The 22,202-nt window shown below is 50.0% G+C and overlaps 9 protein-coding genes and 1 non-coding gene across 10 annotated transcripts; 5 read left to right on the forward strand and 5 right to left on the reverse strand.

The window, feature by feature from the left end:
• The first annotated feature begins 697 nt into the window (after positions 1 to 697).
• On the forward strand, positions 698 to 2,147 carry BCR38DRAFT_467709 (NADP-dependent oxidoreductase domain-containing protein). The gene is made up of 3 exons (XM_040862753.1): positions 698 to 884; positions 1,013 to 1,687; positions 1,738 to 2,147. The coding sequence occupies exons 1-3, from the start codon at positions 827 to 829 to the stop codon at positions 1,950 to 1,952; spliced, it is 948 nt and encodes a 315-aa protein (XP_040712875.1). The 5' UTR covers positions 698 to 826; the 3' UTR covers positions 1,953 to 2,147.
• Positions 2,148 to 4,085: 1,938 nt separating this feature from the next.
• On the forward strand, positions 4,086 to 4,441 carry BCR38DRAFT_441842 (uncharacterized protein). Its single transcript, XM_040860786.1, has one exon. It carries the CDS (start codon positions 4,183 to 4,185, stop codon positions 4,432 to 4,434), a length of 252 nt encoding a protein of 83 aa, XP_040712876.1. The 5' UTR covers positions 4,086 to 4,182; the 3' UTR covers positions 4,435 to 4,441.
• Positions 4,442 to 5,948: 1,507 nt separating this feature from the next.
• On the reverse strand, positions 5,949 to 7,266 carry BCR38DRAFT_459677 (sorbitol dehydrogenase; the record flags this gene model as incomplete). Its single annotated transcript, XM_040862320.1, has 4 exons — positions 5,949 to 6,248; positions 6,298 to 6,706; positions 6,779 to 7,149; positions 7,207 to 7,266. The coding sequence occupies 4 exons, from the start codon at positions 7,264 to 7,266 to the stop codon at positions 5,949 to 5,951; spliced, it is 1,140 nt and encodes a 379-aa protein (XP_040712877.1).
• A 1,980-nt stretch (positions 7,267 to 9,246) lies between these two features.
• On the reverse strand, positions 9,247 to 9,349 carry BCR38DRAFT_t270. The gene has a single exon. It is a non-coding gene; the product is annotated as a tRNA-Thr (tRNA).
• A 206-nt stretch (positions 9,350 to 9,555) lies between these two features.
• On the forward strand, positions 9,556 to 11,067 carry BCR38DRAFT_467711 (glutathione-dependent formaldehyde-activating protein; the record flags this gene model as incomplete). The annotated part of the gene is made up of 2 exons (XM_040862754.1): positions 9,556 to 9,588; positions 10,190 to 11,067. The coding sequence occupies 2 exons, from the start codon at positions 9,556 to 9,558 to the stop codon at positions 10,667 to 10,669; spliced, it is 513 nt and encodes a 170-aa protein (XP_040712878.1). The 3' UTR covers positions 10,670 to 11,067.
• A 333-nt stretch (positions 11,068 to 11,400) lies between these two features.
• BCR38DRAFT_496063 (uncharacterized protein) lies at positions 11,401 to 12,623 on the forward strand (the record flags this gene model as incomplete). Its single annotated transcript, XM_040864748.1, has 3 exons — positions 11,401 to 11,520; positions 11,582 to 11,798; positions 11,868 to 12,623. The coding sequence occupies 3 exons, from the start codon at positions 11,401 to 11,403 to the stop codon at positions 12,317 to 12,319; spliced, it is 789 nt and encodes a 262-aa protein (XP_040712879.1). The 3' UTR covers positions 12,320 to 12,623.
• On the reverse strand, positions 12,374 to 14,217 carry BCR38DRAFT_43889 (Alpha/Beta hydrolase protein). The gene is made up of 3 exons (XM_040860597.1): positions 14,046 to 14,217; positions 12,672 to 13,936; positions 12,374 to 12,623 (listed from the first exon to the last, which is right to left on the reverse strand). Exons 2-3 carry the CDS (start codon positions 13,791 to 13,793, stop codon positions 12,429 to 12,431), a joined length of 1,317 nt encoding a protein of 438 aa, XP_040712880.1. The 5' UTR covers positions 13,794 to 13,936; positions 14,046 to 14,217; the 3' UTR covers positions 12,374 to 12,428.
• Positions 14,218 to 14,966: 749 nt separating this feature from the next.
• Positions 14,967 to 15,662, reverse strand: BCR38DRAFT_411792 (acetyltransferase; the record flags this gene model as incomplete). The annotated part of the gene is made up of 2 exons (XM_040858611.1): positions 14,967 to 15,210; positions 15,376 to 15,662. 2 exons carry the CDS (start codon positions 15,660 to 15,662, stop codon positions 14,967 to 14,969), a joined length of 531 nt encoding a protein of 176 aa, XP_040712881.1.
• Positions 15,663 to 16,622: 960 nt separating this feature from the next.
• On the forward strand, positions 16,623 to 20,725 carry BCR38DRAFT_441851 (lipase). The gene has a single exon (XM_040860787.1). The coding sequence runs from the start codon at positions 17,027 to 17,029 to the stop codon at positions 20,531 to 20,533; it is 3,507 nt and encodes a 1,168-aa protein (XP_040712882.1). The 5' UTR covers positions 16,623 to 17,026; the 3' UTR covers positions 20,534 to 20,725.
• BCR38DRAFT_441853 (glycosyl hydrolase) lies at positions 20,726 to 22,201 on the reverse strand. The gene has a single exon (XM_040860788.1). The coding sequence runs from the start codon at positions 21,770 to 21,772 to the stop codon at positions 20,780 to 20,782; it is 993 nt and encodes a 330-aa protein (XP_040712883.1). The 5' UTR covers positions 21,773 to 22,201; the 3' UTR covers positions 20,726 to 20,779.
• Position 22,202: the final 1 nt, after the last annotated feature.

Below are 22,202 nucleotides of genomic sequence, written 5' to 3' on the forward strand. Positions count from 1 at the left end.
ATTTTTTTCGATAGACCCTTATAATAGGCGTAGACGGCCAACTTGTCGGATGCGCACGGCAGGAATACAACCTCTGATTCTGCGATGAAGTCAACTTTCAACAAATGTTACTCTTTGAAATACGGTATGCACCTATCGTTTTTCGCAGGCGTACCGTCGAGCTAGACGCAACAGGTACAGATGCTATTCTTAACTGTCGATATTTTGATAACGTATCATTTTGCTATAAACAAATTCAGGGTATTGCCAAGACGACGATGTAGGCCAAAATTTGGGCTCGGCTCAAGACGACCCGAGTTTGAAAACCCCACCAGTCCATCATCGGCCAGAATTTCCACAAACAGCAGCGAGTCACCCGAGTAAAGACGCCGACACAAACCTGATATCGTGTTTGCAGACAAATACTGTGAATCTGCCTAGTTAGAACCCCTGTTTCCGACGATGATATTTCTTTGAACGCTAGATTTCCCAGTTTATTAAAAAATCTGAAAACCACATAGGCCATCCACGATATCTACATAGGTTGAAAGCCCTGTAGTCAAGGGTTGACTATGGAGTCATGCCTTGTACTCGGGTTCCCTAATCCGAATTACTTACGTCACGGCATGTGGCCCCAAGTCTCGGCGCAGATGCCTCGATTTTTGCCTGATGTACGGAGTATGAATGCTCCATTTCGCCGCAAATATGGAGGCGGGGCATAATTATCCAACGTTGCAAGACTTTAAAGCTTATAGATACCCCATTGACATGATGGGCCAAACTTATCCATTGTCTCTGATACAGCCAATTCAGTTAACGACTGTATATTAAGAATAATACTTTACAAATGGCTCCCACATCATTCAAGCTTAACACGGGGCAGGAGATGCCCGCAGTGGGATTTGGTAAGACATCACTCCATCACCCCACTTCACGAATGCGAGGCAGACGACATTGAAGTATACATCGCAAATTTCGTGACAGCGAACCGTGACAATCCAAACAAAAACACACTGACAAACAAACAAAATAGGAACATGGCAAGCCGCACCCGGCGAAGTGGCCAAGGCCGTAGAAACAGCACTCAAGTCGGGCTACAAGCTCATCGATGCAGCCTACTGCTACGGTAACGAAGACGAAGTAGGCGCGGGGCTGAAAGCGGCCTTCGCCTCGGGCATCAAGCGCGAGGATATATTCATTATGACCAAATTATGGAACACATACTCGACACGCGTGTCGCTTGGGCTGGAGAAGTCGCTCAAGGCCCTGGGACTTGACTACGTCGACCTATATCTGGTGCACTGGCCCGTGGGCATGAACCCTAACGGCAACGACGACCGATTTCCGAAGCTGCCTAACGGCGAGCGCGACATGCTCTGGGACCACGACCACATCCAGACGTGGAAGGACATGGAGAAGCTGGTTGAGGGCGGCAAGGCCAAGGCCATTGGCGTCTGTAATTATAGCAAGGTGTACCTGGAGAATTTGCTCAAGCAGGCAAAGATCGTGCCGGCTATCAACCAGATCGAGAACCACCCAGCGCTGCCTCAAGATGAGATCGTGGGTTATTGTAAGGAAAAGGGGATCCATGTAGTGGCATACTCACCCCTGGGCAGCACGGGGGGTCCGGTCATGAAAGCGGAGCCGGTGGTTAAGATTGCAGAGAAGAAGGGGGTTAACACGGGAACGGTGTTGTTGAGTTACCATGGTGAGTTTGTCAATTTTCGTTTCATGGATTTCTGCTGATAACATGTTTAGTCGCAAGAGGCAGCACAGTGCTGGCCAAGTCGGTCACTGAGTCACGAATCGTCGAGAACCTCAAGATCGTCGATCTGGACGACAAAGAAATGAAGGCATTGGCCGAGTTGAATAAGGATAATGTCACGAGATATGTCTACCCGCCCTTTGGTATCAATTTTGGCTTCCCCGACAAGGCGTCTGGAAAGGTCATGCCAAATGGAGTACCAGCATGACTGCAGCTCTCGTCGTGCTGATATCAAATGGCCATGTGTACAACGCAGTTTATCTGCAAGTAATGTTGGGTGCTGCAGACCATAGTACATTATTGTAGTGAATACTGAAGGCTTTACCTAAGTATTTAGGAGGCTGTGGCCAGAGCAAAATTATAGACTTGGCCATATAGATGAAATAGACGTCATGCATGATCCAAAGATTATGGCACATGTAACTCCTTCAATCATGAAGGACAAGTCATCGTGCCGATTGCCACGCCAAATTTCCTGAAATAACTCCTGTAACCAAATGTTCTAACCGCATTGACCACCTTTTTGCATGCACCCCCATTTTGCAGGGTCTAACTGAATCAACCTAAATACTTCGTCCATATTATTTATATACAGAACATACTTAATTTAAGTGTCTGAGGAACCGGAGGGCCCTTCGATGCAGATACCGAAAGGGGGCAAGTATTTCGGCCTGAACCGACTGGAGGCGTCTACGCTGTGCCAGATCAGGACGGAAAAAATAGGACTAGCAGCCTTCTTATTCAAGACAGGGGCTTTTGGCGTGTACTCGCCGCTATGCCGCTGTGGCGACGCCCCTGAGACGGCAGAGCACGTAATCCTCTTTTGCGGGCTGTTGGAAGGACCGAGGGAACGATTACGGGCCGCTATCGCACCACGGCCACTATACTCTCGCAGAGACCTCGCAACGGCAACAGGAGAACCAGTAGTTAGTGGGACTATTGTAAGGTGGCTGCTAGGGACGGGTCGGACAGCTTCAAGGCCCAGATAGCATCGATCTTCTCAGGGGGGACTTTGTTGGTAGGTTGAGAACCAACGTAGTATGGTAGTGAACGCAACGCAGTCGCCAATAGGGCGAACCGACGACGCAGCGTATGTATTTAGTCCAGCCATTAGGGCACGGTTTGACATGCGGGAGTACTAGTAGAGGTACCGGGGGCTTCGAGCCTACGGCGTATTTAATAATAATAATAATTTAAGTGTCCGAAGACTTAGATATATTCTTTCGAGCCCTCTTTTTAGGAGGGACCCTTCCTTCGAGAAAAGTATCAATTTCTAACTGCTTATCCGGTAAAATAGGCCGTATTCGCTTATTTCGCTTGTCCTGGGCTGTTCGGATCGCTGATAAGTTAACGAATACTTTATTCGGGTCTGGCTCGACGGGCTGGCGTATATCTGGAGCGTATTTATCGAGTTCTTTATATAGTTGCTAGTTTTCGATACGTAATTTGGTATTCTCGGCGGCCTGGAGTGTAAGGGCCTTGCCCGCCTTGCCTACTAGGGTACGAATATTACGAGATACCCCGCCCTCGGCTTTCTCTATCGACTGTAGTTGGCTAGATAGTTGCTGCGCTTTCTGAGGAGTAAAAGCAACTAAAGGTGGTGATATATGAGGCGGAGGATCTGGTGTATGAGGCTCCAGAGGATCACAAGATACGTCGACTAGTCCTTCGGAGCCTAGGGGCCATATACCAGTCTTCCGCCAGCCAGAAAGTCTCGGATCTTGGTCGAATCGGACGCTCTAACTCGGCTAGCATCTACGACGCGCCCAATTTTGGTACGTATCTGTGGATGGCGGCTAACGAAGTGATCCACCCAGTGTTGGCCGAGTGTATTGTTATCCCCTTGAGCAAGGAGGATTTCGGCAGCGAAGTCGGCCACATAACGCTTTCTAGGAGCCTGTCCACACACTTCTTCGTGTAGGATCCAGTTCACGATAACCTCCTCTTGCTCTGGAGTCAACTTTTGTTGCCTGGAGGCGGCGTCGCGATGCGAATTACCGTGACGAATACGGTAGGACAGTGTAGTCCCCTTGATACCGTACCGATGAGCTGCTACGGCCTGGGAAGAGCCCTGACGGACAAGCTCTTTAGCGCGTTCGATTCGCTGCTCAAAATCGTCCAGACTATTCTCCATTGGATTAGCCATTTTGTACGTAGATAGGGAGCAATTGCGAGGTAAATTGAGAGACGTCGTGTTGTTGAGGCGTAGAAATTCCCTGCAAAATGGGGGTGCATGCAAAAAGGTGGTCAATGCGGTTAGAACTTTGTGGCACTGTAACATCAGATGGTAGCACGATATTTCCCTCGACGTCTGTTCAGCAATTCCAACTAATTTTGGTGGCGTCTGCGACCGCTGGAATCTCTTTGCCAGCCTTAAATGATGACACACTCCTTTATTTTTCAATCTGACATTGTCTTTATTAGGCAATGGTGGGTAAATGTGGTTACCGGCTACGTCCCATTATTTCTGTTCCGCTCTAGTTCTCTCAGCATATAAACTCACCCTAGTTCTCTCAGCATATAAACTAACCCTAATTCGCTCAGCATATAAACTCACCTGCCCAATGCTGATACATTTCCCTTGGCGTATTCAAAAGTGTGTCGAGCCACCACCATATTTAGGTGTTGTATCTTTGAAGAAGGTGAATATATTCAATACTTTGGGGATAGGCGACGACACTTGTGAATAAGATAGAGGCATTCGTGCAATCACATTAACACCAAAAGCGATGAAAACCTCCATGATCTTGTGACACTAGTGCAGACCCGTGACTCCCACTTTGCGTGAAATCTTATATAACTCCCATCAAAGTCAACGACCAACCCAAGAACTTGGATCATACAGCTTTTGCATCAAACGTCTCGTTTGGATCACACTGTTTGTCATCCAGATAATACGTATGTGGCGTGGTGAACGTATATGCTAGGTGAAGTTACAGACGATCGCATGTGATAGTAAAGGATTGCTCCTGGGTTTATCCTTTGGCCTTGTTTTAAGAAAGCTCGCCCATACGTGTTGTTCGATATGGCATGTAGTCCGAGAGGTTCTTGGTAATGGCGAAAGACGCGAAGTTTTCCTACCAAATTTTAGATCTATCGGCTTTTGCCAAGTCGTAACATCTTGACCAATGCGGGGTGAAGTCTTCGCCTTTCATGCGGAAGGAATTAGTAGGAAGCTCATTGACTCTTTTGGTGAGCTCTTGGGGGTCGTCGTAATTCGTTGGTACGTCTGGCAATGATTCAACGAGGAGGTGTATCCAGAGAAAGGCACCTATAGATTCCACAATGTGACCCACTAGTTGTTTTGAGCGCAACACCTCTCGCTGAAACAGAATCTACATCGAATAAAATTTTCCTATTATCTCCTGGATGTAATGGCGGATGTATTTATTGGGTGGCTCATGCGTGCGAGAACTTGGCAGATCACAAATTTCGCCTCAAACGCTGCCTTAGGACGGCTCGACAATGAAACCTCGATTTTGGAGAAACCTAAGACCATCCCAATAAGAGCAAGCAAACCGGAAATGTTACTTGTTCAGACCTTGGTACCTCATTCATCAAGACCATCAACGGGGGAAAGGACATGACGTCTAGGCAAAGACAGGACGGATCCCTCAGAGCTCACTTGGCCTCCGGGTGACCAGGTATAGCGCGTTATTGGATTTTCCCCGAAACTCTATCGGTATGAAACCTTGCCTAATATCTAGAATTGGGTGTAATAGAGAGAGTTAAGACGACCATGCTCGGTTTACTCTTCATCTGAACCATGGTAAAATGAGTAGAAGGGGCCGGACACGGTGCTTTTTCCCGAAACCCAAATCTTGAGGCATTCTTCTGTTCTAGGTTCTTCTCTCAAACATTTATGACGATACTCCTGCCAGACCCAGATTTTTCGGTGATACAATACGTCTTCTCCTTCGGGGAAACCGACTAGGTTAGTCTATCACAAGGTTTCCGATATCCTCTAAGGTCTCAATATAGCCATTGCAGGGTTTACCCGTAGATACATGATAAGCTATCGTCATGTTCATGCATACCCTGTTATATCTTGATTCTCATCTCCTTCTTGTCAGAAAATGGGTGAGTTGATATATTTTGCAGCTTGTTTAACTAACACGAAATACTGTCGAACCGGTGACTACTCCAACCAAATGTGGCATTTTTCCTTGTATCTAATCTACATGGCTCTGATTCTCATGGCTTCTCAGGACATATCAACCAAGACCTTCAATACTAGATTTCCCTTCTCATCTTTCACCTTCGCAGCCATATTGAAAGCCTCGGGGATCTTGTCAAGGCCCTTATACCGTTGAGTGATGATTTTACCTACATCAGGCAACGCCTCATTTTTGCTTGCAAGCATGTTAATAACCTGCGGATACGTATTTGCGTATCTGAATACACCGACAAGATCAACTTCCTTAAGTGATGCTGCCGAAATCGGCAGCGTCTGGATTGGGGTTCCCATGCCGATGATCATGATTCTACCACCCGGTTTCGTCGACTGATTCGGTTAATAGCTGCGACCAAGCTCAATAAAAGGGGTAGCCTACATAAATTGCGGTATGCATGCAAGATTCCACACCAGTACACTCGAAAGTGACAGTAACCTCACCAACTGCCTCGCCTTTCACGGTGGATGCCAAGACCTTTTCTGCGAGATCCTTGGCAAATGCCAATTTATCCTCAATAGTCTGAGGTCTCGCCATGGGCACTACCAATGCCGCATCAGCAAAGCCATTCTCCACGGCGAAGTTGACACGGTCTGCTTGGATATCTGCGATGATGACTGATTTCGCCCCTGAGACTTTGCTCGCAGCCGCACACAGGAGGCCAACCGCGCCCGCACCGAGGACAAGGACTGTAGACCCGGGCTTCAAGTTTGCGCGGTCTCTTGCATGCATCGCCACCGACAATGGCTCGACTAGAGCTCCGTATTCCAACGAGACACTCGCCGGTAACCTGATCGGCGTCAGCTCTACTCAGCCACAACCATATACGCTGAATTGGGAATGTGGATAAGCAACCACGCACTTATGACACCATTTAGCCGGATGATTAACCATCTCCTGCAACGTGCCCTGAGAATGCGGGAACGCTTTAGCCGAGCTGCGGAAATTCATTCCCTTGCAGATGTTGTACCTGCCCTGTTTGCAGAGCTCGCACTCCTCGCACGGCAGGCCAACCTCGAGGGCAACCCGGTCGCCGACACTCAGGCTGCTCACTTCGGAGCCTGTAGCCATCACCACGCCAGCCGACTCGTGGCCCAAAGTCATAGGCTCTCGCACCAGAATGTCGCCGTTACGGTAGTGGCTGAAGTAGTGCAGGTCCGAGCCACAGAGGCCGGTGGCCTGCACGGCAACTTGGACTTCATTGGCTGCTGGGGCCGGGAGACTCCGGGTTTCCTGGGTATTGGGTAAGAAGAGTGCGGACAGAGGCCGAGAAGAATGGATCGAACTTACTACGCGGAGATCTTTCGCCCCGTGTAGAACTGAGGCTTTGACCTCTATGCTGGAGGGCATGATGATCGGCGAAATTCAGGTGTTGACTAGTAGTAACTTCAAATTTGAATGGCAGTGCCGTATGGAACTGGGGAGCAGAGTTGAAAGATAAATCACACGACACAACAGAAAAGAGTTGGTAAATACAATCATTGGATGGAGATCATGCAACTTTGAGGAAGTCAAGAGACAGTTTCACGATAGGCCCCTCATGTTCAAACTGACTATGACCCGGACAAGTCTCCATGATCCAATCACTTATCCAATCCCTCCGATATCGATTCTACGTCGGAAACCACTGGTGATGACAGGGTGCTTTCTCCCCTCAACTTGGATTCAAACCGGATCCGCCGATGCGGGCAGATGGAGCTTGTCCGCGGTCACTAATCGTCGACCGAATTTGCGCCGGCTTAAGCGAATTGAGAACGGCAGAACATTTTGCTGTTTTGGTGAAAATCGTCGTTAATGACCACAAAGCACAGTTGACTTACCCCGACTTATGAAGTCCGCATCAGCTCCTTACCCCACGTTTCGAGATAACTGAAAACAATTTTACTTCGTACCCCGGAGTGGAGTCCCGGGATAAGCTGTCATGACTCGTGGGTGAGATCGAAACGACCAACTAAATATAACGTACCCCACAAGCAAGTTGGCCACTTTTTCTTGGCACCGTATGAATAACTTCAATAACTTAACTAAACTAAAAAATAATAATTCAAACTAGTCGGAATCCTCTTCTTCGTACGTATGTTTATCATTCTCACAAGTACGAGCATTATGTCCGGGCTCTCCGCAGATCCTACAGCGCCGTCGGCGTGGTTCGGCCGGTCTCGTACGATGACGACTTACACGTATATCATCCTGTAGCTGCTGTTCAATATCCCGTTGAGACTGTAAGTCCTGAGCGTCTCGTAAACTAAGAGATCCTCCATCTTGTAGCTGTCGATTTTTAGTCCTTCGACGACGGCTTAGCTCTTGATTAGCCTTCCGAAGTGTAGTAACCTCATCCTCAAGTAAAACTAACCGATGCATAACAGCCGTCGCACCACGTGAAAATTGGTCAATAGCCGTAAGTATTGTCGTCGGGGAGCCATTCTGATGCTGTACGATTCTGTTTTTAACGTATTCAGACTGGGATTGCGCCTCGGTTGGGTTATTTGGAGTCTTTGATTCCCAGATTAAGGGGGCGCCAGACGAGCTCCCAGGAGGTGTAGGCGTATGTAGCTTAATATTCAGCTGTGAAATCACATATTCCGGGTCGTACGGAATAAGTCCTGTCCCCCCGAAACCTGCCTGGATATTCGACTTAGTTATAGTCGTACGATACTCCCTATAGAATGCCGAAAATAAAATAATATTAAATACGCCGTAGGTGTTAACCCTCGGTACCTCTACAAGTACTCCCTTAAGGGGCTATAGATGATATAGCGGGCCCTTAAGCCGCGTCGGGCGGTTATACAGGTAAACTTGTAGCCAAACGACTACTAAACCTCCTGTCCCTCCCTAAGTCTGTGCTACAACCCCTGCCTGAACTACCGATAAGCGTGGTAATGTGGCACTTAAATTCGTCCTCAGGGGTGGGATGCTGCTGATGTGCAGAAGATGCTCGACTATTTTTTTTTGTCGCGACAAGTCGTAGTATCTGCTAATTGGGGTTCTCGTCGAGCGTATACATCTCAACCATACGCTCAAGTGGATAGACCGTAACGTGGTCTAGACGCTCGCAAGAATCGCGGCGAGGGGGCGTGCTGCGCGCCTTCTATCGTGAGGGGACGGGTTCGCCGACGAGCGTTATCGGATAGGCGAGGTCCGATAAGGGGTCGGATTAACGATTCGAATTCTGGACCGGCTGTCGAGTTATATTCCGCCGACGTAGTGCTTGACGGTCGACTGGCTAGGATGCTCGTAATCCTAAACTGCACCAATCTCCCTATTATCGCTAGGTAGGCGAAGTCAACAAGGTGGGCAGCGCGCCGTAAGGGTTGACTAAACCCCCTTGTGTGTCAGCTGCGGGATTCGAACCCGCGACTCGTCACCAACCCAAGTGGGCGAGGCTCAAATCGGGACTTATCTACCAGCGAAGTGACCAACTACACCAGCCGACAAGCCGAAAATAAATCCTCCTTCGAGATATGGATTATATGCGCCCGTATTAGGTCTTCAGTTTCTTGACTAGATTGTCGAGTATCGCGTCGAGATAGTAGTCCGCGTTTTCGGTTAGCTAGAGTTGTACGAGGGACATTGTAGAGTTGGGCAGCGCGTCGGATGCTTAATTCGGGTTTCGATTGAAGCGCCTGACACGCTAGAATCATGTCGCTTTCTTTCCAATTTGATCCCATCTTGGTATGTGTAAAGATGTTAATTAAAAGGTTGTTCGTACGGTGCCAGGAAAAAGTGGCCAACTTGCTTGTGGGGTACGTTATCTGAAGCTCATAATACATTGACTAGGGGTGGATACTGCTGCGTTCTCTGGCTGCATCATTGAGTCAAGAATCTGCAAAAATCCTCTTGTCAACCCTACCTCACAAAGTGTGAGAGTTGGTTGCATACAAGTTTCAGCAAGTCTCATCGCAACACTTAAAAACTCTAAAATCCGAGGCGTCAATATTTTGTGTCTCGTATGTTCTATTCAGTGTGAGGGATTTAGAGTCTTCACTTCACCAACACACTGGAGGGCTTGATAAACATATCTTCTTTCAGATGGCCCTGTAATATAGCTTTTACAATTACCGTATTTGTTGGGAGAATGGCGTCAACTTATATGCGTTAATGGGGTCAATCATTGAATACAAACCCGACACCAACATGATACGAGAAGATGCTTTTTAAAAGTTGAACAGAAAGTCAAGATTCGACAGCAAAAGTTTCGAATCAGTATCCACAGCTCCAACTCCCATATGTACGAACTAAATGTCTTCAACATCTTCACCACGTACCTACAGAGGGGGTTTGCGCCTGTCGCCAGATTCGCTATGAATTTTCCAAACGACCCATCTACGTGCACTGCTGCCACTGCCGATACTGTCAACGCGAAACGGGCGCACCATTCGCCCTGAACGCCATGTACGAGGCCGATTCGGTCAAACTCACCAATCCCGACATGAAACCCGAGATCATCTGCACCCCGACCGCGAGCGGCAACCCGCAGTCGATCGCCCGTTGTCCAAGCTGCAAAGTCGCCGTTTGGAGCCACTACGGTTCACATGGCGGTGATCTGATCAGTTTTGTGAGAATCGGTACGTTGGACGAGCCGGATCTATTCCCGCCAGATATGCATATTTACACGGCGAGCCAGCAGCTGTGGGTGAAGCTGGGAGATGAGGTGTTGGCGGTGGACAAGTTTTATGATCGAACGGAGTATTGGCCGAAAGAGAAGTTGGAAAGGTTTGCGAAGGTGTCTGAGAAGGGTGAGAAGACAGAATGAAGGAGTATGTTGCTTGAGATATTTGTTACAAGGGCTTCGATGTGAACTACGGAGAGCCGGTTACTCAGAGGAGGCCTTTTACCTCTGAGCTATGTATCGTTCATCCATTTGCGGTCTTGAAAAGAACATGATTCTACCCCATTTGCTCATCAACACCAGCTCATGTCGTCGGATAGTTTCATAGTGTAATAGGATAAAATGATGATTGAAACTGGTGAATGGTGAGCTTATCTCAATGGTAAGAAACGCTGACTGCCGAATTATGGTAAATTCTCTCACGAGTCGTCCTTGTCAAGGTTCGGGAGTCTCTTTGAGGACAGGGCCCAATATTGAATAAATATCGTGAAAATCGCCGATTTTGGCCATAAGAGGATTCGAGTTTGTGGGGTGACGGCTACAGCCGAGTATGGTACCAAAACGGGACCATGATCACCTGTCAGAAAAATAGAACGTCATGCCTCTAGTCAAGCGAGTTTGCATGACAATTAACGTCTTGTGACTGGTGAAGGTTGAGAATACGCAGCATAAGTTGTGATCAGCGGCATCGGAGACCGATTCGGCATCCAATCTCTGTGGGTCCGCCTCGGCATCTTTCCTACCATAGTTCCCTCCAAATGCGGTATATTCCCAGGGGACTTAAAACTCCTTGGGAAAGTGCTCTTGGTTCGAAGTGTCTCCAGATACTTATGTCACACAGCCGTGGTGATATAACTGGAAACGAAGATATCAAAATGGCTAGCCTATTCTCACTCGAGGGAGAAACGGCTCTGATCACCGGTGGCACTAGAGGCATCGGACAAGCCGTGGCAGTTGCTTTAGCCGAAGCTGGAGCTGATATTCTGTTAGTTCAGGTATGTGTCATTGAAACATGCCACGATACATTTCGAAAGACTCAAGCTAACGCTTCAACAGGGCAAGACACCAGCAACAGAAACTCAAAAGGCCGTTGAATCATTGGGTCGCAAAGTCTCTGTATATACCTTGAATCTAAGCTCAGCAGAGGACGTATCAAAGCTAGTACCTAAAATTCTAGCCGACGGCCACACGATCCGGATCCTCATCAACTGCGCAGGTATCCAGATCCGCCACCCCCCCGAGGTCTTTCCTGATAGCGATTTCAACCAGGCAAGTCTTACTAAGTTTCGTTTCGCGAAGTAATCTAACATCGATGGTATCAAGTATTGTTAACATTGATGAGAGCAGGTCATGCAAGTAAACCTCAACTCTGTCTTCACCATCTGCCGCGACGTCGGCGCCCACATGCTCAAGCTGGACCCCTCTTCCGTGACGGGCCGACGGGGCAGTATCATCAACTTCGGCTCTCTGCTCACCTTCCAAGGCGGGCTAAATGTGCCCGCCTACGCGGCTTCCAAGGGCGCCGTGGGCCAGCTGACCAAGAGTTTTGCCAATGGCTGGTCCGACAAGGGCGTCACGGTGAACTGCATTGCGCCTGGGTATATTGAGACAGACATGAATACGGCTTTGCTCAACGACAAAGAAAGGTTGGCGAGTATCAGTGCGAGGATTCCCGCCGGAAGGTGGGGTGCGCCGGATGACTTTAAAGGGTCGGTCGTGTTTCTTGCTAGTAAGGCGAGTGCATATGTCACCGGACATACGCTTGTGGTTGATGGCGGCTGGATGGGCCGGTAGACAATGCCAATAAGCAATTAAAATAAATATGTCGACTTTGAAGAGGAATATCGTATTGATGCTTTCAGAACTGAGATGTGCCAGAAACAAATACATTGGATGAGACTATTCAAGTAGTGGACTTTTCCAATGTTCTCACATCCTTCAAGGTTCCCATTACCGATTCCATCCAGGGGTATACCGACGCATTGGCCATCGGATATCCCATGTGTAGAGCGTTCGAGTAAAATCTGGCTTCCTTTGGGGAGCCGTACTCGAAAAGCATCGTAGAGTCCTCAATTGGCATCAGCCCATCATGAGTACCCTGCTGAGCGTCAGAAAAAGTCAGATTTTTAACAGACTGTCAACTTACGTTAATCAACAGAAGTCTGCACGAAGGCTTCTGGATAATCCCCCCCTCAAGTAGGGAGAACTTTGCCTGCGCGCCATCCATATACTCCTCGACGCTCTTGTACCCGTGCTTCATCGCCAAAGCCGGCGTGAGCTGGAAGGGGTACTCGTGTCCATCAGCTTTCTCCAACCACTGACGGTCGAAGAAGTAATGACACCCAGCTCCGTGAGCAACACAGCCACGAAGCCGGTCCTTATGAGTATGGGCGATGCGTATTGCGTAATAACCTCCGGAGCTGAGACCCCAGCACATCAAATGAGACATGTCGAAACGACCGTCCTTGCCCATCCACTCAAAAACGCTGTCCCACAGTCTGTCTGGACTTTCCGGGTCCGCCGGATCCGCCGGGCAGTCGGCCGTCCCCGGAATCTCCGCTATGACGGCTGCCCAGCCCCGGGCGAGAAACTCTTCACAGCGGAGGGTGTTGTCTGGGCGATAACCGTCCAGCCCAGTCAGAAGTAGAACAGCCGGACATTTCTTCCCATTCATCTTCTCCGGCACACGAACATAAACAGGGATTGAATCTCGGTCTGCCCCCTTTTTGTGGGCATGGGGTATATCCACCTCCTGTAGCGGCGACGTCCACCACTTCCCCGCCTTAGCATAAACCTGCTTCTGAAACTCCCAAGCCTTCCATTTCTCAGAACAGCTGATTTCAGGAAACGAAGTGATGTACGGAAACCTGGCAATACGCAAGATGCACGCTGCCCGCAAATACAAGTCACTGGCTTTTTCCTTTTCTCCATCCTTTGTAGCCTCATCACCCTTCGTATCGAGCGCCTGGGCTACGGGCATAAACGCCCGCGTGTACTCGATGGATGTGCCATCATTGATATCCTTTTCAATTAGATGATTGAAAATAGGCTCGAAATCCTCAAATTGACCGTCGTGGAAGGGATACACGGACTTGGTGCACGGAAACTTCCACTTGGTTTCCCATAAGGCCTTGATACCGTCATGATGCGGCATACGGCGCGAGAACGCCTCAGCGCCCATGCTCCAATGGCGCGACAGCGGAGAGGACGAGGATGAAGGGGCGGCAGCTTCTTCGGCAGAGCCGCCATCGACCTTGTGGGGCGACATGGTGAGGAGTCTAAGGGATTACGAGGAATCCGCTGTCTGCGGCGTAATTTCTAGCGGTGCCGAGGCGTGTCACGACGACTTTGCCCGACTTCTTGCGAATCACGACACGAGGGCTGTTATACCAGTTGCTTCTCTCGCGAACTCTGCTGAGTTGTTAGCCATTGACCAATATCTTCGTAGCTGGAAGACGCCGTTGTGAAATGTACGTGTTCACGCTTGGAGGGTATGTAGGTCTTTCAGTGAATCACTTACTCTCGTTGTGTTATAGCAATATTTGTTCGAATCAAAGCGTTGCGAATCCACTTATCGTTCGAAGCGCCCATGTTTGGAACGGGCTGTGGTTATCGACTTTTATATAAGAATGCTACTCAACGGGATAATTGTTGTGCGACAGACCCCGAGACTTAGTTGGGGATATCCGAAGTCCGAAGTAGTGATGGCCGAGTGTTTGTCGTCAAACCAGGGCGGCAGGGTGAAGTAGGTATTATGAGGACATCCGTAACAATTGTCGCACTCAAGCCTGCATCCTTGAAATGGAGCGAGGAAGACGATTAAATAGACAAGAGGAAAGTGAAAACGTGGCTTCGGCTTCTGACCTGTTTGAGTTTCCTGAGCGACCCAGGCCTGCAGGTTGCGCAGCATGTGTCTGTACTATGAGAACTGTCAGTCAGCCCCAGCCGCGAACAAAACCCAAGCGCCTCCCACACTCCCGTCGCGGCCACTCCATAGATGACAATAGCTGGCCACAATGGGTGTTTGCATAAGATAATTGCGTCAAGGGCGTAGCACGTTTCCGGCTTTGAACGGATTCTCAAACTAATAGCCGCATGCCAGTGGTTGTATAGTTAAGTTTCGGAGAGGTCACGAGCCTGAGTCGCCGTCTGTGCGGGGAGCCACTGGTGCATTTGCACATGCAAAACGGGCTGTAAAAACTGCAAAGTTGGTTGCATTGGGTTCGGTTTTTTGCATACCTCGCGTCGGTCGACCACATTATATCCCCTACTATTCGGATCTATCCCTTTTCCATGATTCGTATATACCAAAAATGCAACCCGAACTCCCATCTATAGCTTTAGCTCTAGCCGGCCTGTGATCAGCCGACATTCTCAGAGCCTCCCATTCTACTTCATGCTCTTGCGGCGGAAGTGGCACTAAATGTTGATATGGGGAGCATCACTGGGCCTTACTTTTGTCTCCGTCGTAATAATGTGCCATTTCGAGGCCAGCACGTCTGAAGCCGCACTTGACATAGAAACCTTCGTTTGCTTCGCTACAGTCCAGAATTGTCTTGTAGCAGCCGACCTTCTCGGCGATAAAGTCGAGCGCCTGGATCAGGCGCAGGCCCAGCTTCTTTCCTTGCTGATCTTTGGCCACGGCAATGTCTTCGATGTGGCCGACGAGACCGAGGCTATGGATGCTGAAGGGAAACAAAGAGGTTAGCGACGGTTGCACATGTGCTTGCCCTGTTCTTCCAAATGGCTCAATTGTGCTCCAACCCTTGAAAAGGCATGCCGTGACTCGAACTCAATCGTGGGAAGAGAACCCAGGCTTGTGTGTGGGAATTGGGTGGTCTGATTCTTACAACTTGCGCTCCACGATCAAAGCCCCGGTTCCAACGATGGTGGGCTTGCCGTCACGAACCTCCTCAATCACCAGCACGTAGTATCCGTCATGACCCGTCATCCATTGGTACCTTTCGTTGAACTGAGCCTTGCTAATCTCCCCAACCGTGGTCAAGACCCGCAGACAGTCAAGGAATCCAATATCGTAATCGGATTGACTAAGAGCGCGGAGGGTATAGTTCTCGGGGAGCGCTGAGGCGACGGAGGGGGACACGAGGTCGGACGAGAAAAGTCCCTGATCGGCCATGTTGACCGAGAGTGGCGGATAGTGAAGTTATTCAAGAGCGAATATATGTCGTGGTTTTTATTTGAAAGGAGTGTGGGAAACGATTGAGAAAACGATCAGACTTCGTAGAGGTTTGGCGCGGGAATAAGAGCGAGGAAACAAAGAGACGTTATTTTGATAGACAGGTTGAACGAAGCAACGCTCGACTTTTCTTTTCACTAGGGCTGAAAGTAAATTCCTTCCGAAAGATGGAAGATGTACATCATATTCTAGGTTAGGAAGGGGATACAGCTTGTCACCAAGACCCCTGAATGGATCGCTTTACGGGGTAACCTGGAGCTCAGCCTCACATGGACCCAATGACAGAGAGCTGTGCAGCAAGGAAACCCACCGAATGCCGCTAATAATAGCACGTATAGAGTGGGAACCCCTGCAAGCACCGTGGGCCGTGGCTGCTGATGTCAATACCGAATTAATTTCTATCAAACACATGGAACAAACATTGAACGCGACTAGAAGTCGCTCAAGTGAGGTGCTCAAGCGATGCAAACGAGATTTAATGTTAAGAAAGTTTATCCCGAGATTACAAGCTGATCGGCTTCTGGCGGCTCACGAGTTGGTTAGTTCCTCCTCATTTCCCCGGTTTCGACCACGCGGTTTGATCTCTAGCTCGCGAGACGAATAGCCTGCGACATCGAATCACGATGTTGAGATCGCACCCGGTAGCCGGCAGGAATTATGGAGTAGTTCGTATGCCATGCATTGTTCAAGTTCCACAGCTTGTTGGCTTCCCCGTCTGATCGCTCCGGCTCGCTCTCATTGTTCTGCTCATTCTCGGCCTGCCATTCCCTCGGTATGAGACCCTCTCTTCCCTGCAAGCACGAGGACCTGCATGTCTGCCAGGGGGATTGTCAGGGGCATCGTAGCCGACATGGACGACACGACGAGTTGTTGGGAATGCTCCCAGGACAGCACATCCCATTGCATAACTGTGACCCCCCCGCTGCCCACTACTTATGATAGCGCTAAAGCCAGCCCCATCAAGATCCTTTGGGGCATATTTTAAAGTTCCTGGCGGCCGAACTGGTACTCAAATGCTCACCAACAAGCCTAACCAAGCCTGCCCCGCACACCGTCACATGCGCTCAGTGACGAAACCACCCAACGTTGGGTCGAAGTCTGGACGAAACATTCCGCGTCTGTCGCCACCAATTTGGCTGGTATTGTCGCGCTGCGCTACCTTGCGCGTGTTGAAATGAAATGTCAATATCAAATTATCTTCATCATGTAACTTGAGCCGTCGACGTGGGGAGACTGAACCATCGTTTTTCACTCCCTTCCAACGCAAGTCTATGTAGCTCGTCAAACTTCCTGCCACCGCCACCATGGACCCTGACGACTCTGCAGACGATGTTGGCGACGAGCTCATCCCTTTCGACGATACCAATTTCCACGACCGCGATCTCATCCCCGCTTCGCCTGGTCGGACCCTGCTTCCCAGCCCAATCGCCAGCGCAGTAAGCTTTGCGACTCGATCGACGTCATTGGCCCTCCGTGTGGGCACCTTCATCGGTGGATACAGCTTGAGCGCGGCCAAATTTACAACACTTTCGAGTCTTGAGCTGGGTCGCGGCATCCTCGAGGGCATACTCAGCAGAGCTGGACGAGATGTTATCGTTAGATCTCGGTCTGAGCTGGGCAGGGACAATGCCGAGACCATACTGGAAAGAAGTTTGGAAAACCTCCATCAGACTATGACACAAATTGTCTTTTGGACCACAACAGGGTTTCACATCACTGGTACAACCGTCTCAACGGTATCACAGATATCACATCTGTTTTTATCGGTGCTTGATCAGTTCTTTGGTTCCACCGATTCCTCGAAAGCCATTGCAAGCATCATCACCCTTATTCGTCGCGAATTTCAAAACCCCGCGACTGGTGTCCAGGGAGAAAGAGTTGGAGTTGTCGACTTGATATTGGGATTGTGTGGACTTGCATATTTACAGAACTGGTGTCGGCGAATGATACAGGAGGAGACTCGCCGCCTGGGTCATGAAGAAGTCATTTGGGACGTCGTGGTCCTCAACGATGGCGAGAGGGTTGATGTTCATGAGGACAGTCTGTATGGTGTGCACAAGGGGCGATACGGTCAAGCCAGTGCCATGAATAACAGCGACGGCATCATCGAGGCCATTGAACAGCACGGAGCACAAGATAGTGGCTCTGAGGATGAGCTGCCCGAAATCCATCTTAAGAGACAGATCATGGGCTCGTTACCTAAAGATGCAAGTGTGTCCATCTCGACGGCCACAAACACCACCAAGACCATCACCGTCGAAATCAAGGGCACTCCCGATGTCCCTCTGTTGGCTCCGCCGGGAGCTGATGTCATTGAAAGCGAAATCACCACTCCAGATGTTCTACCAAGCGGCATGCGGGATTCAACCCCGACGTACCGAGTTGTATATCGCATTAGTCGAAATAAAATGAGGAGCACCGCCATGCAGCGAAGAAACGACGAAGACACGCCTCGTGTCGAGGTTATCTCGGATTCCGATGAGAAGTCCGTTGAATCTCCGCCTCCACGCGACTATTCTTACCAAGATCCTCCCCCAGTACCGCCGAAACCGATGAGATCCACAACTGTCCCCGTCTTCTCAAAGGAGGATAGTGCTGCACCAGATAGACCTTCGCGCCAACACCGCTCGGTTTCCTCAACTGGCTCCGCTTGCAGCTCGATGACTTCGCCTAAGGACCGGACCTCTCAAATCCCAGTACCAAAGCCTACGCCTGAAAATGCTGCGAATCAGAAACGAATTCGACAACCACTTGGTGGCCCTAAACGCGCCGAAGAAGCACCTGCTATGACAAGGGTTGCGAGTAAAGCATCGTCCAAACCACCCAAAGACGCCGAGGCAGCGGCGTCTATGAAGGTACCTGAGAAAAGGGGTGGCCTTCGGAACGTATGGAAGAAAGGCTCTGTCCAAGGCATTGCCAATTTGCTGAACAAGGACTCGAGCAGCGAGAATGTTTCAACGGTAGGAAAACAGAAGCAAGGTGGAATCAAGCCGCCGTGGGGCAGCTACAAGCCATCTCAGAACAAGAGCGTCGTCAGTCAAAGTCGAGTTGCTGTACCAGAACGAAACGCCAGCATGCTTCCTGCACGCGAACCACCACGTCCTCCGCAGCGAGGGAATCCGAACTTCTTCTCATCTAGAGACCTAGGCCATTTCGAAGACGGTTCTCCAGTCAAGAGAAGCCAGTCGCGCTCGAGTTATGTTGCCGTGCATGAGCGTCGGCGGAATTCGACCGTATCTCAAACAGACACATTTTCGATACATTCATTTGAAAGCCGACCGACTTCCCCCACCTATTATAGAACAGAGTATAGGTCAAGCAACATGTCCAAGTCCAAGTCTGGAAACGACATCGTTGACTTGGCTCCACCTTCACCTCCCAAACACCATCATAGGGCTAGATCCCAGGTTGGCAGTATGTACTCTCCAAGTATATACACCTTGAAGACGGGCGGCTCGCAGACGTCGTTGGTTCTGTCGTCATATCATCAGAAGAGTGCGTATAGCGACTCGGAAGCAGTGGATACGCTAAGAAGAACCGGAATGGTCGATGGCATGTTCCCAAGTTTCCACATTCTCAGGAATATCACTCGCTACAGTCGCTACGCTTCGGCTGCCTACGGATCCAATTTTCTCAAAATGATGGGTATTGCGAAAGAGATGCCGGTGTTGAAAGCACTTGACGAAATGCATCAAGATGTTCGCTCTTTCGCTCAACACACCGAGCTGCCACCGGACAGCATTCTGTTGTCGTCTTTCGTTGATCCTCAGGGCGGATCGGACTCCACCGGCTCTACTGACACCGGTGTGCCTCTCGTTCACACCGTTTCTTTGGATGAGGAATCGAAGGCTGTGGTTCTTGCTTGTCGAGGGACCTTGGGATTCGAGGATGTCCTTGCCGATATGATGTGCGAATATGATGATCTGCTCTGGCGTGGCAAAACCTATAAGGTGCACAAGGGCATACATGCATCTGCCCGCCGGCTGCTTTACGGTGGCGACGGAAGGGTTCTTGTTACTCTGAAGGAAGCTCTCGAGGAGTTCCCAGATTATGGGTTGATTTTGTGCGGCCATTCTCTTGGAGGCGCTGTGACAGCACTACTTGGAGTCATGCTGGCAGAACCTGCTACGATGGGTACTGCCTTTGTTACCTCCGCCCAACAATACAAACGACTTCTGACCGATGGTCACACCTCTGCAGCTGATACTAGCCACATTTGCTTGCCATCGGGGAGGCCGATACACGTCTACGCGTACGGCCCTCCTGCAACCATGTCCCCGTCGCTTCAGAAGGCGACCAGGGGCTTGATCACCAGCACTGTTCACGGAAACGACTTAGTTCCCTATTTGTCCTTGGGGGTTTTGCACGATTTTCAGGCTCTCGCACTCGCGTTTAAGACAGACAACAGCGATGCCAAAGCCGAAGTTCGCCGCCGTATATGGGAAGGTCTGCAGTCTGGCTTGGCGGACAGGTGGTATAACAACGCACCCAAATCCTCCAATGGTGAAGAAGACAAATGGGCTTATGCAGCGCTCAAGACGCTGCGTGCTACGATGATGAGTTCAAAACTACTGCCACCAGGAGAGGTGTTTGCGGTAGAGAGCACTCCGGCTCTGCGAAGAGACGCATTCCTACAAGCAGGAGAAGAGCAGATTGGGCGGCCAGCCACGCGAATTGTGCTCAAATACGTCCGGGATGTTGAAGTTCGGTTCCGCGAGGTGCGATTTGGCTCGAGCATGTTGACGGATCACAGCCCAGGAAGGTATGAAGATACTCTTAGACGCTTGACCTTGGGCGTTGTGGATTCATAATCTGTACCGGATTAAAATATATGGGCTAGAATGACGCTGGCGTTCGCATGTGCATACCCTTATTCCGTTATAGTAGACTAGGATTGGGTATTTGGGCGGCTCACATCAGATTGACGCAATTTGCATATGAGGAAATTGGATTACAGGAGCACAACTGGACGAGTCAACTTTTTCTTAATAACGTTATACACATGTATCTGTATACTGCATCAACAGGTTCAATAATATGGTCGGTCGTTGAATCACTCATTCGGGCTTCTCGATCATTATCTTGCCCTCCTTGTCATAAAAGATTTCCTTGACCTTGATGCACCGAAGATGGTCCACTCCTTTGCTCAACTCACAATCATGGTGGAACAGGAACCATCTGCCTTGAAATTCAACAATGGAGTGGTGCGTCGTCCATCCAAGAACAGGCTCCAAAATCCTCCCAGCATAAGTGAACGGCCCTGACGGACTCGTTGACGTCGCATAAACCAGGTAATGCGAGTCTCCCGTCGAGTAGCTGAAATAATACAGCCCATCCTTCTTGTGCATCCACGCCGCCTCAAAAAAGCGGCGGTCATGGTCGTCCGCATTGATAGGCTCGCCCGTCTCAGGCGCCAGGATAACCAGATCCTGTACCTCTCCGTCAAAACTGCGCATTTCATCGGATAGTTTGGCCACCTTGGGAAATAAGGCCTTCTTTCCCACTCCCGCCGGCTCCTGGGGTCCCAGCCATTTCTCATCAAACCTGTCGTACCCTCCTTGATAGCACTGCAGCTGCCCACCCCACAACCCCCCGAAATATAAGTACGCCTGCCCATCCGCCTCATCCACGAAACTCGCCGGGTCAATACTAAAACTCCCCTTAATCGGCTCCGGATCCGGCTTAAAAGGGCCCTCGGGCTGATCCCCCACAGCGACACCGATGCGAAACACGCCCGCCTTGTCGCGAGCTGGAAAATACAAGTAGTATTTCCCGTTCTTGGCGGCGGCGTCCGGGGCCCAGAGCTGCTTGCCGACCCAGGGCACGTCCTCGGTGCGTAGGACGACGCCGTGATCCACGACGTCGGTGTAGGGCGCGTCGAGCGACGACATACTGAAGACGTGGTAGTCGGCCATGTCGTACTGGTCGCCGTTGTCGTTGAAGGCGATGTCCGTCTCGCGATCATGGGACGGGTAGACATACACCCGGTTGTTGAAGACGTGGGCTGAGGGGTCGGCGGTATAGAGGTGGGTTATTAGAGGGGGAGACATCTTGGCGCGGGAGTGGGAGGGTGTTGGAGGGAGATGAAATTTGGAAGACTGTGGGGTATGTACTGTTCACGATGCTTGATCTTGGTGGTGTATATCGAGTCCATTTGCTACTGGGAAGAGTGTAAAAGTGGTTACAATCCGGCAATTGGACAACTTGCAGTCCCGAGGCTGACAATTGCAGATACAGGATGCCAGCTTAGTCCTTTATACTTGACGTTGCTTGGCGATGGGGTCTTGGTGCTCATCGGCGGAATGGGTGGGATGTTACATTTATCCCTATTTAGCCGCCTTTATCCATTGATGCGCCGCATCGTGGGTCCCTAACCACCGGAAGCTTGGCGATGGTAGGGTCCGACATATTAGCGATTCTTTTCTATCCGCGAATCGTGTTCACATTCTACTTTAGTCATCTTAACACTGTTGTAGGACC

Source organism: Pseudomassariella vexata (genome assembly GCF_002105095.1).
Source record: "Pseudomassariella vexata strain CBS 129021 chromosome Unknown BCR38scaffold_11, whole genome shotgun sequence".
Lineage (NCBI taxonomy): Eukaryota > Fungi > Ascomycota > Sordariomycetes > Amphisphaeriales > Pseudomassariaceae > Pseudomassariella > Pseudomassariella vexata.

What these genes read in the sequence shown, in the direction of transcription:
- BCR38DRAFT_441842 (XM_040860786.1), top strand. Translation starts at nt 4,183, where the DNA reads ATGTGGTTACCGGCTACGTCCCATTATTTCTGTTCCGCTCTAGTTCTC.
- BCR38DRAFT_43889 (XM_040860597.1), bottom strand. Translation starts at nt 13,793, where the DNA reads ATGTCGCCCCACAAGGTCGATGGCGGCTCTGCCGAAGAAGCTGCCGCC. An exon ending in GCAGACTTCTGTTGATTAAC is followed by an intron (nt 12,624 to 12,671) that starts GTAAGTTGACAG and finishes GACGCTCAGCAG; the next exon opens with GGTACTCATGATGGGCTGAT.
- BCR38DRAFT_441851 (XM_040860787.1), top strand. Translation starts at nt 17,027, where the DNA reads ATGGACCCTGACGACTCTGCAGACGATGTTGGCGACGAGCTCATCCCT.
- BCR38DRAFT_467709 (XM_040862753.1), top strand. Translation starts at nt 827, where the DNA reads ATGGCTCCCACATCATTCAAGCTTAACACGGGGCAGGAGATGCCCGCA. An exon ending in GATGCCCGCAGTGGGATTTG is followed by an intron (nt 885 to 1,012) that starts GTAAGACATCAC and finishes CAAACAAAATAG; the next exon opens with GAACATGGCAAGCCGCACCC. An exon ending in GGTGTTGTTGAGTTACCATG is followed by an intron (nt 1,688 to 1,737) that starts GTGAGTTTGTCA and finishes TAACATGTTTAG; the next exon opens with TCGCAAGAGGCAGCACAGTG.
- BCR38DRAFT_441853 (XM_040860788.1), bottom strand. Translation starts at nt 21,772, where the DNA reads ATGTCTCCCCCTCTAATAACCCACCTCTATACCGCCGACCCCTCAGCC.